Source organism: Saccopteryx leptura, chromosome 2 (genome assembly GCF_036850995.1).
Source record: "Saccopteryx leptura isolate mSacLep1 chromosome 2, mSacLep1_pri_phased_curated, whole genome shotgun sequence".
NCBI lineage: Eukaryota > Metazoa > Chordata > Mammalia > Chiroptera > Emballonuridae > Saccopteryx > Saccopteryx leptura.
This window is the reverse complement of record NC_089504.1, coordinates 356,863,619-356,878,705: the sequence shown is the minus strand read 5'-3', so window position 1 is coordinate 356,878,705 and position 15,087 is coordinate 356,863,619. Positions and strand designations below refer to the sequence as shown.

Sequence of the window (15,087 nt, the reverse complement as noted above, 5' to 3'; positions counted from 1 at the left end):
GTTTGAGACAGGACCTCTAGACCTCGCCTGCCATGTTAGTGGATCTCTGGGTGGGGGGCCCATTGACTGTTCAGGGTGCTGATGAGAGGGGAAGGGACCGCTGATAGGAAGGGACCGCGAGGGGCCCTGTGCGGCCAGGCTGTGGAGGGCAGGTTCCCGGGGCACGGCTGGGGCAGGACTGGCAGGCAGAGGAGCGGGCAGGAGACCAAAGGCACCGCTAGGTCTGCCGCCTGACTCCTGCCCCTTCAGCCTGCTTTCTGCTGCCCGCCCTGCCACAGGGCCCTGCCCCATGCTCCGGACACCTCGTCCCTCCCTGCACACCCTCCCCACCTCCACGGCTCCCCTGCTTCTGCCTCCAGCCCCTGCTGATTCTGCCAGACTGACGGCTCCCTCTGGGAGTCGCAGGAGCAGTACAGACAGGTGACTAAGAACTGGCCTGGGTCCCATCCTAGCCCCTCATCCACTTGGGCAAGTGCCTCAGCCACTAAGCCTGTCTCTTCATGGTCAAATAGAGGTCATTACTTTGTGTGACTTCGAGCTGTTATAGCAATACATGCGGAACGCTACCCTAGTGCCTGGCACGCAGCAGGCGCTCAACAATGTCTATGGCTGAGCCCTGTTCTCCTCGTTGCTTCCTCCACTGCGCTCACGCCAGGCTGTCCTCCAGGGTTGAAGGGCGGGTAGCAGTGAGTGCAAGGGCCTTGTAGATCATCCAGCCCTGTGTGCCTGGGAGGGAGGATGGAGGGGAAGGAGGGAGGAAGGGAGGGAGGGAGGGAGGGAGGGAGGGAGGGAGGGAGGGAGGGAGGGAGGGAGGGAGGGAGGATGGAAGGAAGAAAAGAAGGAAGGAAGAAAGGAAGGCCTCAAAAATCAGAGTGGGCGTGCTAGCTGCCAGCGCCAGGGCCACTGGGAACCGAGTGGAGTGACAGTGATGGATAGAGAAGCCCTTCAGGGCCTCTCCAGTTTGGGCAACTGGCCCCCTCTCTGGCCATGACTTTTACTATGGAGCAGGCATGGACATGTGGAGTCCTTGCCTGGTCTCACAGAGGTCAGCGTTGACACCTGCTTTTCCTGTGGTCAGGGTCACCAGACCCAGAGATCAGAAGAGGGCTGTGGGCCAGGACCCCGGGCCCTGCATGTCCCCCGCCTTGGGCTTTCTATTATGCCCCTGGGGCCTCACTGCAAAGGTTTCCGACGTCTTAGGGAGGCTAAGGGTTGCCCATTGGCAACCTGGAGGATCCGATACTGGGAGAAGATTATTGTTTGATATCTCTTCTTTACACAACAAAATTATCTTCAGTAATGCTCATTATATAAAACAAATAATAATAATGAACAGGAAAGAAATGCATGAACACTGTCTTGTATTACACTTTGTACATATAATTATGCCAGTAAAGAAATAATAAGATATTTACAATATAACAAAGAAAAGAATAATGGATTAGTGTTTTTTAATCACATGAATGTGTCCTAAATGAAGGGGGAAAACTGCCAACATATTGATGGTTTTAATATAATACTTAATATCTCATTACAGTTTCTGTTTTCTTGATTTGTATTTTTAAAGTAAACAATTAAAAATTTTAAACAAAGTACATTTCTCTGGTAAAGATATTAAAATTCAGTAAAATGTTCGTGTATGGAGTAAAATTTGCACTTTAAAAATTATTATATACATACTTAGAAGTTTGCATTCTGTTACAATGTTTTAAATGTTAAACACAGATTGTAACTCCAAATGGTCACATGGTGGGAGAGAATGGAAGGAAATCAAGTTCCATCTCTTCTGTGTCATCGCTGTGGATAGCTGCTGTTTAAAGGCAAGAATGCGCCACCGGGATGCAAGGCGGGAGGCGTGGCCAGCGCCAGCTCCGGTGGTTCTGAACCCAGACGATCTGGAATTTACTCTGAAGCGAATGCCTGTATCTCAGGGAGCCACTGTGTCCCTAGGAACTGACTTCCACATGGAACACAGTGCTCATTAAAGGATAAGTACGGGGGAGGGGGCGCTCGGGTTACGACAATCTCGACATACAACCTTTTGAGTTTACGACCCTCTCTCCCATAAAAACTTTTAAAAATTGAGACGTGAGTGTTTCGGCTTACAGCTGTTAGTGTCGTACTTATGGACTACGTGGGCGAACTAGTTCGGCTGAGCGGGGGAAGGATAAGCAGCAGCACAGCTCAGGGGTGAGGGGTTGGTGTTCCCCAGGACGCTTACCTATGCCATGTTGGACTGTTAAAAGCCAAGTGTTTCGTTTGTGTTGCTTTGGCGACTTCTTGGCCCTTATCATGGCTCCTAAATGAAAGTCAGTCTTCAGATGGCAGTGCTTCAAAGAAGAGGAAAGCCATCACCACGGATGTCACAGAGCTACGGGCATCACGTGGAGAGGAGCTGTCTGCTGAGGACCTCATTCAGCTGGAGAAGTGGCCGATTGAAGAGGAAGAGAGAGAAACCCCAGAACCCAAGAGATTTACTACCAAGGGTTTGGCAGAAGGTTTTTCTATGGTGGAGGACGGGTTGAAGGGTTTGGCAGAAGGTTTTTCTATGGTAGAGGACGGGTTGAAGGGTTTGGCAGAAGGTTTTTCTATGGTGGAGGACGGGTTGAAGGGTTTGGCAGAAGGTTTTTCTATGGTGGAGGACGGGTTGAAGGGTTTGGCAGAAGGTTTTTCTATGGTGGAGGACGGGTTGAAGGGTTTGGCAGAAGGTTTTTCTATGGTGGAGGACGGGTTGAAGGGTTTGGCAGAAGGTTTTTCTATGGTAGAGAATGGGTTGAAGGGTTTGGCAGAAGGTTTTTCTATGGTAGAGGATGGGTTGAAGGGTTTGGCAGAAGGTTTTTCTATGGTAGAGGACGGGTTGGCAAAATTTCAGGCTGAGGACCCCAGCGTTGAGATTCAGTAAGGTCTACAGAGTTGTTATGGATGCCTTGCAATGCTATAGGCAGGTTTTGGAAGAGAAGAAGTCATCAACCTTCCAGATGAGCCTGGAACAATTCTTTAAGAAGGCAGAGAGGCCTTCTTAAAGGCAGGTCCTGAACCCTCTACATCAGCTGCTTCTCGAGATGAAACACCTGTAGTGCAGGTAGAAGCATCTCCTGCATGTTCCTCAGGCAACCCTGATTCACCTGACCCAGTATCTCCAGCACCTTCTGCAGGTTCTCCTGCCTCTCCAGCTTCCTCCTCCCAATAGGTCACTCTCTCCCACATTTTTTTTTTTCAGGGACAGAGAGAGAGTCAGAGAGGGGATAGACAGGGACAGACAGACAGGAACGGAGAGATGAGAAGCATCAATCATTAGTTTTTCATTGCACGTTGCAACACCTTAGTTGTTCATTGATTGCTTTCTCATATGTGCCTTGACCGCGGGCCTTCAGCAGACCAAGTAACCCCTTGCTTGATCCAGCGACCTTGGGCTCAAGCTGGTGAGCTTTTTTTTTTGCTCAAACCAGACTGAGCCTGCGCTCAAGCTGGCGACCTCAGGGTCTCGAACCTGGGTCTTCTGCATTCCAGTCCGATGCTCTATCCACTGCGCCACTGCCGGGTCAGGCACTCTCTCCCACCTTGCAATGCCCCTGCCAGTGTGCAAGCCAACCACAGGAATAAGGTAAGGAATTTTTTTACACTAATTTTTTTTACCTTTTCGTTACTACAGTACAGTGTACAGTATAGTATGTTTATGTCCTTTTCCTTTTTTTGTAGGTTAGTTGTGTCTTTATGTTTTATATGATGATTTTACAGCTGTGTAGGATAGATAAGTGACTTAGTGACTTGTACCAAAATTCGAGTTACTTCACTGTTGCAGGAATGGAAGTGTGTTGTGACCTGAGGACCTCTTGTAATAAACACGCATCCGTTTGACGCTTTCTGGCTTGGGGCCGGGTTGGACCACAAGGGTTGGGGTGCCGTGAAGGAGAGCTCTTCCTCTGAAAGGGAAATGACGATATCAGATTCCAAGATGGAGCCGCGTAGGGAGAAAAGGTTCATAATGAGACACAACAAAGAGACCGCTCAGGGTGACAGAGGAGGTCGGGCTGCTTGGACACTGCAAATAAGGGGTGAGAAGAAAGGTTAGGGGCATCCTCGGGGGTCAGGGCCCTGACCATCCAGCCCTCCAACCCCCCCCCCAGTGACCACAGGACTATGAGGCCCTGGGGGACTGGGTACCACTGGCCACTGGCCCCATGAGCAGGCTGTTCCCTCTGCCAACCCTCCTGGCTCTCGTGCAGCTTCTCCTGAGGAAAGAAGCCTCCAGGCTCACAGTCTGGCTCCGGCCGCCGCCCCCTCCAGGGCCCCATCTCCTCCCTCTAGTCCTCTTCCCTCTAAACCCCCTGGCTTCAGTTCTTGAAATGGGCCTACCCTGCCCACTATGGGTCTTAACCATACTGACCCTTCCCCCTTCGTGGCTGGCAGCCCCTAGTGACCTTCCAGATGTCATCCACAGGGAGACTTTCCTCTCCCAGCCCTACATGACCCAACTCAAATGGCTAGGTCTTCCTGGTCCTTGTTCTTATAGCTCCTTTCAGAGAACTTCACATCACTGTAGCCATACATTTATTTCTGTGGTTGGGTCTGATGAAGCTACAGCTCCCTCAGGTCGGTGAGTGCTACACGGAAAAGGTGCATGCCTGTTCTCTTGTTCACTGAGGTCCCAGCACCTAACACAATGCCGGGCAGGCCCTAGGTACGTATTTGTGCAATGGACGCATCTGCTATGACCTTGTCATCACAGCCCTTGGGTCAGGCTTAGGGCTTGGGCTTGTGCCTGTACATCCATTAGGACGTGTTGATTCTGGTCAGGGGCATTGTTTGCCCTGGGCCGGGCCAGCCCTGCGTCAGCGGACGTCTTTGCAGAGACTGGCCCTGCCAGGCTGAGGCCCAGACCCAAGGCCATGAGCAAGCCTTCCCTCCTGGCTGTCTTTCAGTTGCACTACCCAAGAAACTTCTTTCCCGCCCTCCTCTGGCCATCTCAAAACCTCAACATTCTGCAACCACTTTCACAAAAACCGTCCCCCAGCCACCGTGGCGCCTCCAGCCACAGGCCTGATTGGATCTCTTTATCTGCTCAGCCCCAACGGTCCCCACGGAGACCGCTGCTACAGACCAGGGTGCAGGGCAGGGGTCCCCAAACTACGGCCCGTGGGCCGCATGCAGCCCCCTGAGGCCATTTATCCGGCCCCCGCCGCACACCCGGAAGGGGCACCTCTTTCATTGGTGGTCAGTGAGAGGAGCATAGTTCCCATTGAAATACTGGTCAGTTTGTTGATTTAAATGTACTTGTTCTCTATTTTAAATATTGTATTCGTTCCCATTTTGTTTTTTTACTTTAAAATAAGATATGTGTAGTGTGCATAGGGATTTGTTCATAGTTTTTTTTTTGGTTTTTTGTTTGTTTGTTTGTTTGTTTGTTTTGTTTTGTTTTCATTTTTTTCTGAAGCTGGAAACAGGGAGAGACAGTCAGATAGACTCCCGCATGCGCCCGACCGGGATCCACCCGGCACACCCACCAGGGGCGACGCTCTGCCCACCAGGGGGCGATGCTCTGCCCATCCTGGGCGTCGCCATGTTGCGACCAGAGCCACTCCAGCGCCTGAGGCAGAGGCCACAGAGCCATCCCCAGCGCCCGGGCCATCTTTGCTCCAATGGAGCCTTGGCTGCGGGAGGGGAAGAGAGAGACAGGGAGGAAAGCGCGGCGGAGGGGTGGAGAAGCAAATGGGCGCTTCTCCTGTGTGCCCTGGCCGGGAATCGAACCCGGGTCCTCCGCACGCTAGGCCGACGCTCTACCGCTGAGCCAACCGGCCAGGGCCTGTTCATAGTTTTTTTATAGTCCGGCCCTCCAACGGTCTGAGGGACAGTGAACTGGCCCCCTGTGTAAAAAGTTTGGGGACCCCTGGTGCAGGGTCTGGTGGGCCTGCTCCTGTTCCCAGCAGTGCCTGGGGGTGGGGTCCTTGCACCTGTTCTCATGACAAGGACAGTGAGGTCCACACGGGGAAGGGGCTTACCTCAAACTGCAGTGACTCCACTCTGTGAGAGGCCGGGGCGGGCCAGGAGCGTGTGCACGTGTGTACATGTATGTATGTACATGTTTCGGGGCGGAAGACTCCCGAGAGAGGCTGCTCTGAGTGTTTTGTTTTTAGCAAGGCCAGAAAAAACGGACTGTGGGGCCTTGGAGAGCTGGCCTGGGAGCCTAGTACCACCCTGGCGGTGTGACCTTGAGCAATGGTTTGACCTCTGTAATCTGCTAGTAAAGTCAGCGATGGGCAGAAGTGTTCTGGAGGCAGGGCATCTCTGGTGAGCACACGGGAGACGGACAGGTCCAGGTGAGGGGTCAGCTGAGGGCAAGGACCCATCCTTTCCTCCCCTCCTGCCTGGGCCTTCTGTGAGAGCTGTATCTCACCGTCTCCATCAGGACGCGAGTTCCCGGGAGCAGGGACTGGGGGTGTGGGAGGGGGAGCACGACCTGCAGATAAGGCCGACCCGGCTTTGAATCAGCGACATAAGTGAAGGGGGACCTGACCCACTGGGCATCGCCACTGACGGGGTACCCACTCATACTAGTTTAATGAATGAATTAAAACATGAATGTCTGGACATAAGTAACATAATTCAATTTCTTGGATATCCTGGTGCCATGATTGTTCCTTTCCTGACAGACATGTTTGAGGGGGTCTGTTCACCAGCATATTCCTTCTCTGGACACAGTCCCCTACCACACTCTCTGCTGAAGGGGCGAGGTAAGGGATGGAGGACGAGGATGGTAGAGGATGGTGAGCGTGGATGGCTACGCTTATGCCACACGACCTGCATGTCCCTCAGCCGCATGGGACACATAGCCCAACCTCAGCCAATCAGATTATTCTTGTAAGACTTCGGAATTTGAACCAGGAGGCACTGAGCTAGTCAGCTGTGGAAGGCAGAATGGGAGAGTCAGGTTTGGGGGCTGAGGTCCCATCTGGGCCACGTCCAGGTGGTTGCGTAGGCAGGGAGGGGGGAGGGGAAGGAGGGAGGAGGAGGGACCACTGTGTCAGCCCAGACAGCTTGTTTTCACCCAACTCGACGTTACAGCCGTAAAACAAGCCCTGTCTTTTTAGTTAAACTAGTTGGGGTCATAGCCTCTCACAACTCTAACGATAACCTATTTCCAACCTGACCCCAAAGCCCCAGTTTGATGAGGGAAGAAAGATATGATGGGTGCGTGTCCTGGAGGTCCTGCTGGAGAGGAAACTAGACACACCAGTGAACTGGGGGGAAACCCAGATGGATGCAAAGCCTGAACTGGCAGAAATCAGTGTAAAAGAGAAAGAGGGAAATGGGATGGATGGGAGACATATGGAGGATATCTATCAATGTAGGGGAGGAAAGAGGTAGAGTCAACAAACTGTTATAGAGTGCTTCCTATAAACTACTGCATCAGCCCCCGAATGCACATTTACAAATAATGAATGAACAAATGAATAAATGAATGGATCTTCCCATTCCTGTTGGCAAGAAGTGTTGAGTCTGAAAGTGGGGGTGGGTAGGGGAAGAGCAGTAAGTGGTCAGAGTCTTGCAGAGACATGCCCTGAATTTATGATCACTTTCCCTCCCCTGTTTCACTCGTGGGGAAGTTTATAGCCCCTCTGGAGTTCAGCCTCCACCCTCTCCATGGCTCCCTCACTGCACTTAAGAATTTCTTTCCTACTCCCAAAACACTACTCAACTGATGAGAGGATAATACCAGGCACAAGAGCAACAATAACAATAATCCTTACCTAGGTTCTATGAGTTACATGATAGTCCTCCTCTCAGTGATGGCCTGTGACCGCCTTGTGGCCACCTCCCGGCCCTTTCATTACGTCACCATCCTGAACACTCAGCTCCGTGCGGGGCTGGTGCTGACAGCGTGGATGGTGGGTTTCATCCATTCCATCAGCCAGCTGACTCTGATGCTCCCACTGCTAAAACACCTTTGGATTTTTTTTATTTGAATCTTATAACAAATCTGTGAGATTATAGGGACAGATATCATTTTATGCCGGTTCGGTGAAGAAGAATCCATGAGTCCAAGAGAGTTCGGTGGCTCATTCAAGGTCACAGTTTATAGGTAATGGAACAAGGGCTCCCCAGTTAGAGCTAAGTCTCCAAGTTCTGCAGTCTCTCTGTCACTCTGGACAAAGGCCAAAAGGGGGATGCGGGGAAAGGGTCAATGTACAGAAAATAGAACTGCTCTTATGGGGAAATGCTATCGTCACAGAAGAAAACTGTCTAGCAAGAGGGTAGAAAGGAGGGAGGGACCTTCCTGAACGTTTCCATGGTAATATACTGTATTATCACAGGCATATTCAAATCATACATCACAATAAAAAACAAAGATATTTTCCTTTTCCTAAAAATCTGAGTAAGTTGCTTAGTTTCAAAACTCAGTTCTACAACGACCCTCATAACGTACCCACAAACAATGAAGAACACAGATGCAACAAATCTCTGTCGACTCTATTATTGAAAAACAAAGCCAAGGAAAAGTGACCTACGCATTGTCACTTCCTTTTACAAACCAGCCAGTGTCTCCCTAACCTCTTCACTGCTGCCTGCATCTCCTGGTTCCTCAGGGTGTAGATCATGGGGTTGAGCATGGGGGTCATGACCGTGTGGCCGATAGACACAGTCTTGTCCATGGAGAAGGTGGTGAAGGGCCTGGCGTAGAGGTAAATGCTTGGGATGAAGACCATAGACACCACAATGATGTGGGCAGTGCAGGTGGAAGCGGCCTTCCTCCTCGCCTCCCCCGAGTGGGACCTCAGCATCACCAGGACCACCGAGTAGGAGGTCAGGAGCAGAGAGAACCAGATGACATCCAGCAACCCACTGTTGCAGATCATGAGGAACTCTAAGAAGGAAGTGTCGGTGCAGGCGAGTCTCAGCACCTGTGGGACATCACAGTAGAAGTTATCCAGGACGTTGGGGCCACAGAAAGGCAGTGGGAGCATCAGAGCCAGCTGGCTGATGGAATGGACGAAACCCACCATCCACGCTGTCAGCACCAGCCCCACACGGAGCTGAGGGTTCATGATGGTGACGTAATGGAGGGGCCGGGAGATGGCCACAAGGCGGTCATAGGCCATCACTGAGAGGAAGAAGACCATGGCACCTCCCAGGAAGTGGAAGAAAAAGAGTTGGGCCATGCAACCCTGGTAGGAGATGGTCTTCTTCTCGGAGAGGAAGTCCACCAGCATCTTGGGGGCAGTGACCGAGGAGAAACAGAGATCTAAGAGAGCCAGGTTTTGAAGCAGAAAGTACATGGGGGTGTGAAGCCGGGAGTCTGAGGTCACTGTGACCATGATGAGGAGGTTTCCCAAAACACTGGTCGTATAGACAAACAGAAACACCAGAAACAAGAAAAGCTGGAGCTCCCGAGTCTGTGCGAGCCCCAGGAAGACAAATTCTGATACCCGGGTGAGATTCCCTGGTTCCATGGTGTCCTTTTTATACACCTAAGGAAAATGAACCACGAGCATAGAGACATGAAGTCACTTTTAATGTTCAGGGGCTAAACCAAGCTGTCCAGGTCCATGTGATGGTCAACTTCGTGTGCAGACCGTATCGCCAGGTGCTGATTACACGACCTTGTCCCTGGCATGTTTACAAGTTGCTGCTGGAATGTGTACTTTTGAGATCACAAAGGCAGCCTGTCCTTCAAAGATTCAGGGTAACAAAGTGGTGGGATGACACCTGGAGGCCAACAGACCTGCAGTCAAATTTCAGGGCTTCTATTTCCTCGAGATTTGACCTTCAGTAAACTACTTAACCTCTCAGGGTTTCAGTTTCCACATCTGCAAGTTGAGAAGAAAAATGTTTTCTTTATAGAATAGTGGATTAAATAAAATAACACATAAAGTTCCTGGAACAGGGTCTGGAATAATAAACGATAACCACTCGCCTCACTCCACAGACACCCCCTCTTCTTCCTGTCTCTAAGACATTTTCCTGCCCATATTTTTCATACAACATTTAACACATTATAATATTAATAAACTTCCCACATGCCTATGTTTTTCCTCCATAATTCACCTGTAAGCTCCCGGAGGCATACCTGTGGATCTTACCATTTATTGGTGCCCAATCTTGCTCGTAGTTAATACTCAAAAAGCTTGTGACATTGACAGCTGGGTGGGCAAATAGCTGGAGGGTGCTCACCACCCCCTCAGCTCCCACACATCATGGACACACGGTGTGCCTACTGATCAAGAGGTAGAAGGGGGAGAGAGAGTCTCGGGAGTAAGTCCTAGATGATGAAATTGTAGGAAGGGGACTCGGAGAGCTCGTCTGAAAGGAATAAGAATTTTAACATATGCCACTGACTACAGGAGTGAAGAACAAAGGATGATGTTGAAATAAGAGAAACAGAATCGACAAAAGAATAAAGAAGGGAGATGAAGGAATAGAGCAAGTGAAGGAAGGCAGGGCCAAGGTGATGCGGCAGGGGAGGGATGGACTTAAGGGAGAGAAAGGTGGCAGATGAGAGATAGAGGGGGACAAGTGAGGGGCTAAGTGGCCTCCCACTCCCCGCCACCTTGTCTCGACCTTCCATTCTCTCTATTGCAAACTATTACCATTAGAGGTCTTTTTAATCTCATCCTTCTGCATCCATCTGCTTCCGCTCCGGTCCATTTTCTAGATAGCTGTCAAAGAGACCTTTCTAAACTCCTATCTAATCAGGTTTCTCCCTCATTATCATCTTAATGATGGTGTAAGTGCCCGCAGCTTAAAACTCAAACTCTTAGACGTCTCCCAGCGTGCTTTGTAGATCAGTTCAAGGTAGAAAACTTACTTATGTCCATGCGTGCAACTCCCTCTCAGCATGTCACACAAAGCAATAAAATGTAGCTTCCGACCTCACTCATCAGCTTTTTTCCCTCAGGAAACATATGCGTGGTTATTTCTGTAGTTTTGGTGATTAATTCTGTTTCCCAAAATACCTGCTACGGCCTCTTCAACCTGAGTATGCAGAGATCACCTTCCCTGTGCTCCTCGGTCTTCCAATCGGAAGTAATTTCTCTGGGTTCCAGTTCGTTTTATCCAATACGTTTTACAAACACCTGGGTCATACATTTATCTTTTCCCCCCCTGTGGTCTCTCTTAACTAGATTGTAAATTTAATAATTTAGTAGCACCTAAAACTTGAATTTAACAGTTGCTAAAAAAAAATGCTTTCCAACTTAAGGTATTAGTAGGCAATGAATGATGTGATCTTGTTTTAAGTGACTGGGTGGAGAACATTGTGGTGTATTTCCTTACCCTTTGCTCTCGGCTTCCTCCTTCCTAGGCACAGGGCCAATTCTTCACTTGGTCTTCCAACCCTGGGTTTTCACACGCAGCCCAGGGCGCCTGTTTGCAACATCACATCTCCCTGCATTGCCTTCCGGGGCTCTGCTCACACGTAGACTCGCTACCGTCAAGGCAGTGTCACTTGTTTAGTCTCCCCACCTGTTGGGGACCGAAATATAAACAGGGTGTTTTTACAGTCTGAATATCTTGGGGACAGAGGTGCTGGGCCCAAACCCCCACCTCACCTGCCTAGTTGACAAAGAGCTATACCTGATTCTCGCTTGTCCCACCCATGTTCTCCGGGAGAGGCTGGAAGCTAGTTTCTTATTGGTGTAAAGTTAGATTTGAATGGTATGGTGGGGGTTGTCTTTGAGTTGTCTTGGAAACAACTGAGTTGCTAATGGACCACGTTTTTTCCCTGAATAAAGGCTGATGTGCTGTTGGGAGCAGCCATGTTATGGCTCAGGAACAGTGGAGACTGTTCTCTGTGCCATCCTCCCGAACCCATCTGTATGTATATATCTTTAAGTCTTTATCATTTATTTAATTCCATACCTTTTCCCATTTGAGGACCCCGTAATAGACTCGTCGTGGCTGGACTGCAACACCCACCCTCCAACAAGTGTTTCTAGATCCTTCTTACAGCTGATCTATTTCCAGCTGAGGAAACACAGGTCTCTCGTCCTCCTTCAGACCAGAAGGAGAGAGAGACTTCAGGTCTTCCATCTTCTCGGAGATCCCTTCCTGCAGCTTTGGTTTCCCAGCCGCTACCCACATGTCATGTACACAGCGATGGGTGCGGCCCTAGGGGAAGAGGCAGTGTCTTCAGGGAGAGACTATTGGACTGGGCTCAGGAAGCAGGACTGGGCTGAGCACCACTGGGGCCAAGGGAGCAATGGGAGTTGTTAAAAACTTTCTAAATGTCTCAAGAACACATACTCTCTGAGAGGCCTTCCTTGGGGGCCAAAAGTACCAACGGTAATGAACATTTTAGGGATTTGTAGAATGTAAGATTCTCAGGCTAAGATCCAAAAGGTAAAAGTCTTCAAAAAGAGCCCGACCAATGGTGGCACAGTGGATAGAGTGTTGACCTGGGATGTTGAGGACCCAGGTTCGAAATCTCAAGGTCGCCAGCTTGAGCACAAACTCATCCAGCTTGAGTGTGGGGTCACTAGCTTGAGTATGGGGTCATAGACCCCATGGTCATTGGCTTGAGCCCAGAGGTCACTGGCTTGAAACCCAAGGTTGCTGGCTTGAGCCCAGAGTCACTAGCTTGACCCCTCCTGACCTCCTCTCTGGGTCCCCCCCATTACTTCTGCCCAGCTCAAGGCACATATGTGAAGCAATCAATGAACAACTAAAGTGACGCAACTATAAGTTGATGCTTCTCATCATTCTTCCTTTCTGTCTCACTCGCTAAAAAAAAAAAGTCTTTAAAAAGAAAGAGACTCTCTGGGAGTTTTAGAAGAACCCATTTCTTAAACCAGTGATTCTTATCCTTGAATCACCGGAAAAGCTTGTTAACCAAATTAGTGTGCCCCAGCCGCAGGCTTTTTCATTGAGTTGATCAATGGTGAAGCCAAGATTTTGCATTTCCGTAGCAAGTTCTCCGATTTGGCTGAGCTCCTGTTCCTGGGACCACACGCTGATAACCCGACTTGCTCCTCCGCACGAACTGTTCACTCTCATGGAATCTCCAAGATTAACTGGTCTGATTTCTTTCTTCTTCTCCACCTTTTCCTTCCACTTTTACATCAATTGACCTTTACTAAGGGAAAGTCATAGAAATGTTTGTTTGTAGACTACAATGGAAACATATTACCCTGAAAACCTTGTCCCTTGTTTTGCCAAACCAGACCTTGGATGTTGATTCCTCATCCATGTCCAAGTCAACTCACGTCATCTATAAAATGCTAGCATTCTTTTTTTTTTTCTTTTTTTTTTTTTTTTTTGGTATTTTTCTGAAGCTGGAAATGGGGAGAGACAGTCAGACAGACTCCCGCATGCGCCCGACCGGGATCCACCCGGCACGCCCACCAGGGGCGATGCTCTGCCCACCAGGGGGCGATGCTCTGCCCCTCTGGGGTGTCGCTCTGCCGTGACCAGAGCCACTCCAGCGCCTGGGGCAGAGGCCAAGGAGCCATCCCCAGCGCCCGGGCCATCATTTGCTCCAATGGAGCCTTGGCTGCGGGAGGGGAAGAGAGAGACAGAGAGGAAAAGGGGGGGGGTGTGGAGAAGCAAATGGGTGCTTCTCCTATGTGCCCTGGCCGGGAATCAAACCCGGGTCCCCCGCACGCCTGGCCGACGCTCTACCGCTGAGCCAACCGGCCAGAGCGCTAGCATTCTTCACATTGCATTACTACATCTAGTACAAGATTGATACAGGAAACCTGTGTATTTTCTCATTATGAATTCTACAGGAAACCTGTAGATTTCCTCATTATGAGGAATTAATCAAAACTGGCCTTGTAGCCTTGATGTGCTGTAAAACTATCTGGTTTCTTAGAGCTCTCTCTGATTTCCAGGTTGGTCTGAATTTCTCCACTGCAAAGGTTTACACTTGGCAAAATAAAGCATCTGCCTGGCAGATAAGAATATAATCTAAAGCTTTCTCATATAAGAGAAGTAGATCTTTTTTTAAAAAAAAATTCTTTTTTTAAATAGTATTAAATTTATTGGAGTGGCATTGATTAATAAAATTATATAGGTTCCTTGGACTGTTTCCAGATCTTGGCTATTGTGAACAATGCTGCAATAAACATGGGGATGTATATCTTCTTTTGAATTAGTGGTTTGGTGTTCTTAGGATATATTCCTAGAAGTGGGGTAGCTGGGTCAAAAGGCAGTTCTATTTTTAATTTTTGGAGGAATCTCCATACTGTTTTCCACAGCGGCTGCACCAGTCTGCATTCCCACCAGCAGTGCAGGAGGGTTCCCTTTTCTCCACATCCTCGCCAGCACTTATTGTGTGTTGATTTGTTGATGAGCACCATTCTGACTCGTGTGAGGTGGTATCTCATTGTGGTTTTAATTTGCATTTCTCTGATGATTAGTGATGTTGAACATTTTCTCATATGCCTATTGGCTATCTGTATGTCCTTTTTAGAGAAGTGTCTATTCAGTTCCTTTGTCCATTTTGTATTTGGATTGTTTACCTTCTTGGTGTTGAGATTTAGTTCTTTATAAATTTTTGTTATTAACCCCTTATTAGACTTATCAGTGAATATGTTCTCCCATTGTGTGAGTTGTCTTTTTATTTGTTAATGATGTCTTTTGCTGTGCACAAGCTTTTTAGTTTGATATAGTCCCATTAGTTTATTTTGTCCTTTATTTCACTTGCTCGTGGAGATATATTGGCAAAAATATTGCTAGTAAAGTTAGTGGTCTAGTCTCTTTTGTTTTGCTTGTACCTGTCCAATTTTCCCAACACCATTTGTTAAAGAAACTGTCTTTACTCCATTGTATACTCTTACCTCCTTAGTCAAATATCAATTGACCATATAGGCGTGGGTTTATTTCTGGGTTCTCTTTTCTGTCCCATTGATCTGTATGCCTGTTGTAATGCCAGTACCAAGCTGTTTTGATTACATTCTGCCTTGTAGTATAACTTGATATCAGGAAGTGTGATAACCCCCTCCCCTTTGTTCTTCATTTTCTAAATTACTGAGGCTATTTGAGGTTTTTTTTTGGTTCCATAAAAATTTTGGAATATTTGTTCTAGATCTGTGAAGTATGCCATGGGTATTTTAATAGGAATTGCATGAATCTATAGATTGTTTTGTGTAA

General features: G+C 48.8%; 1 protein-coding gene across 1 annotated transcript; it reads right to left on the bottom strand.

The window, feature by feature from the left end:
- Positions 1-8,513: 8,513 nt before the first annotated feature.
- LOC136393782 (olfactory receptor 4D2-like) lies at positions 8,514-9,464 on the bottom strand. The gene has a single exon (XM_066366432.1). It carries the CDS (start codon positions 9,447-9,449, stop codon positions 8,514-8,516), a length of 936 nt encoding a protein of 311 aa, XP_066222529.1. The 5' UTR covers positions 9,450-9,464.
- Between the last annotated feature and the right edge of the window lie 5,623 nt (positions 9,465-15,087).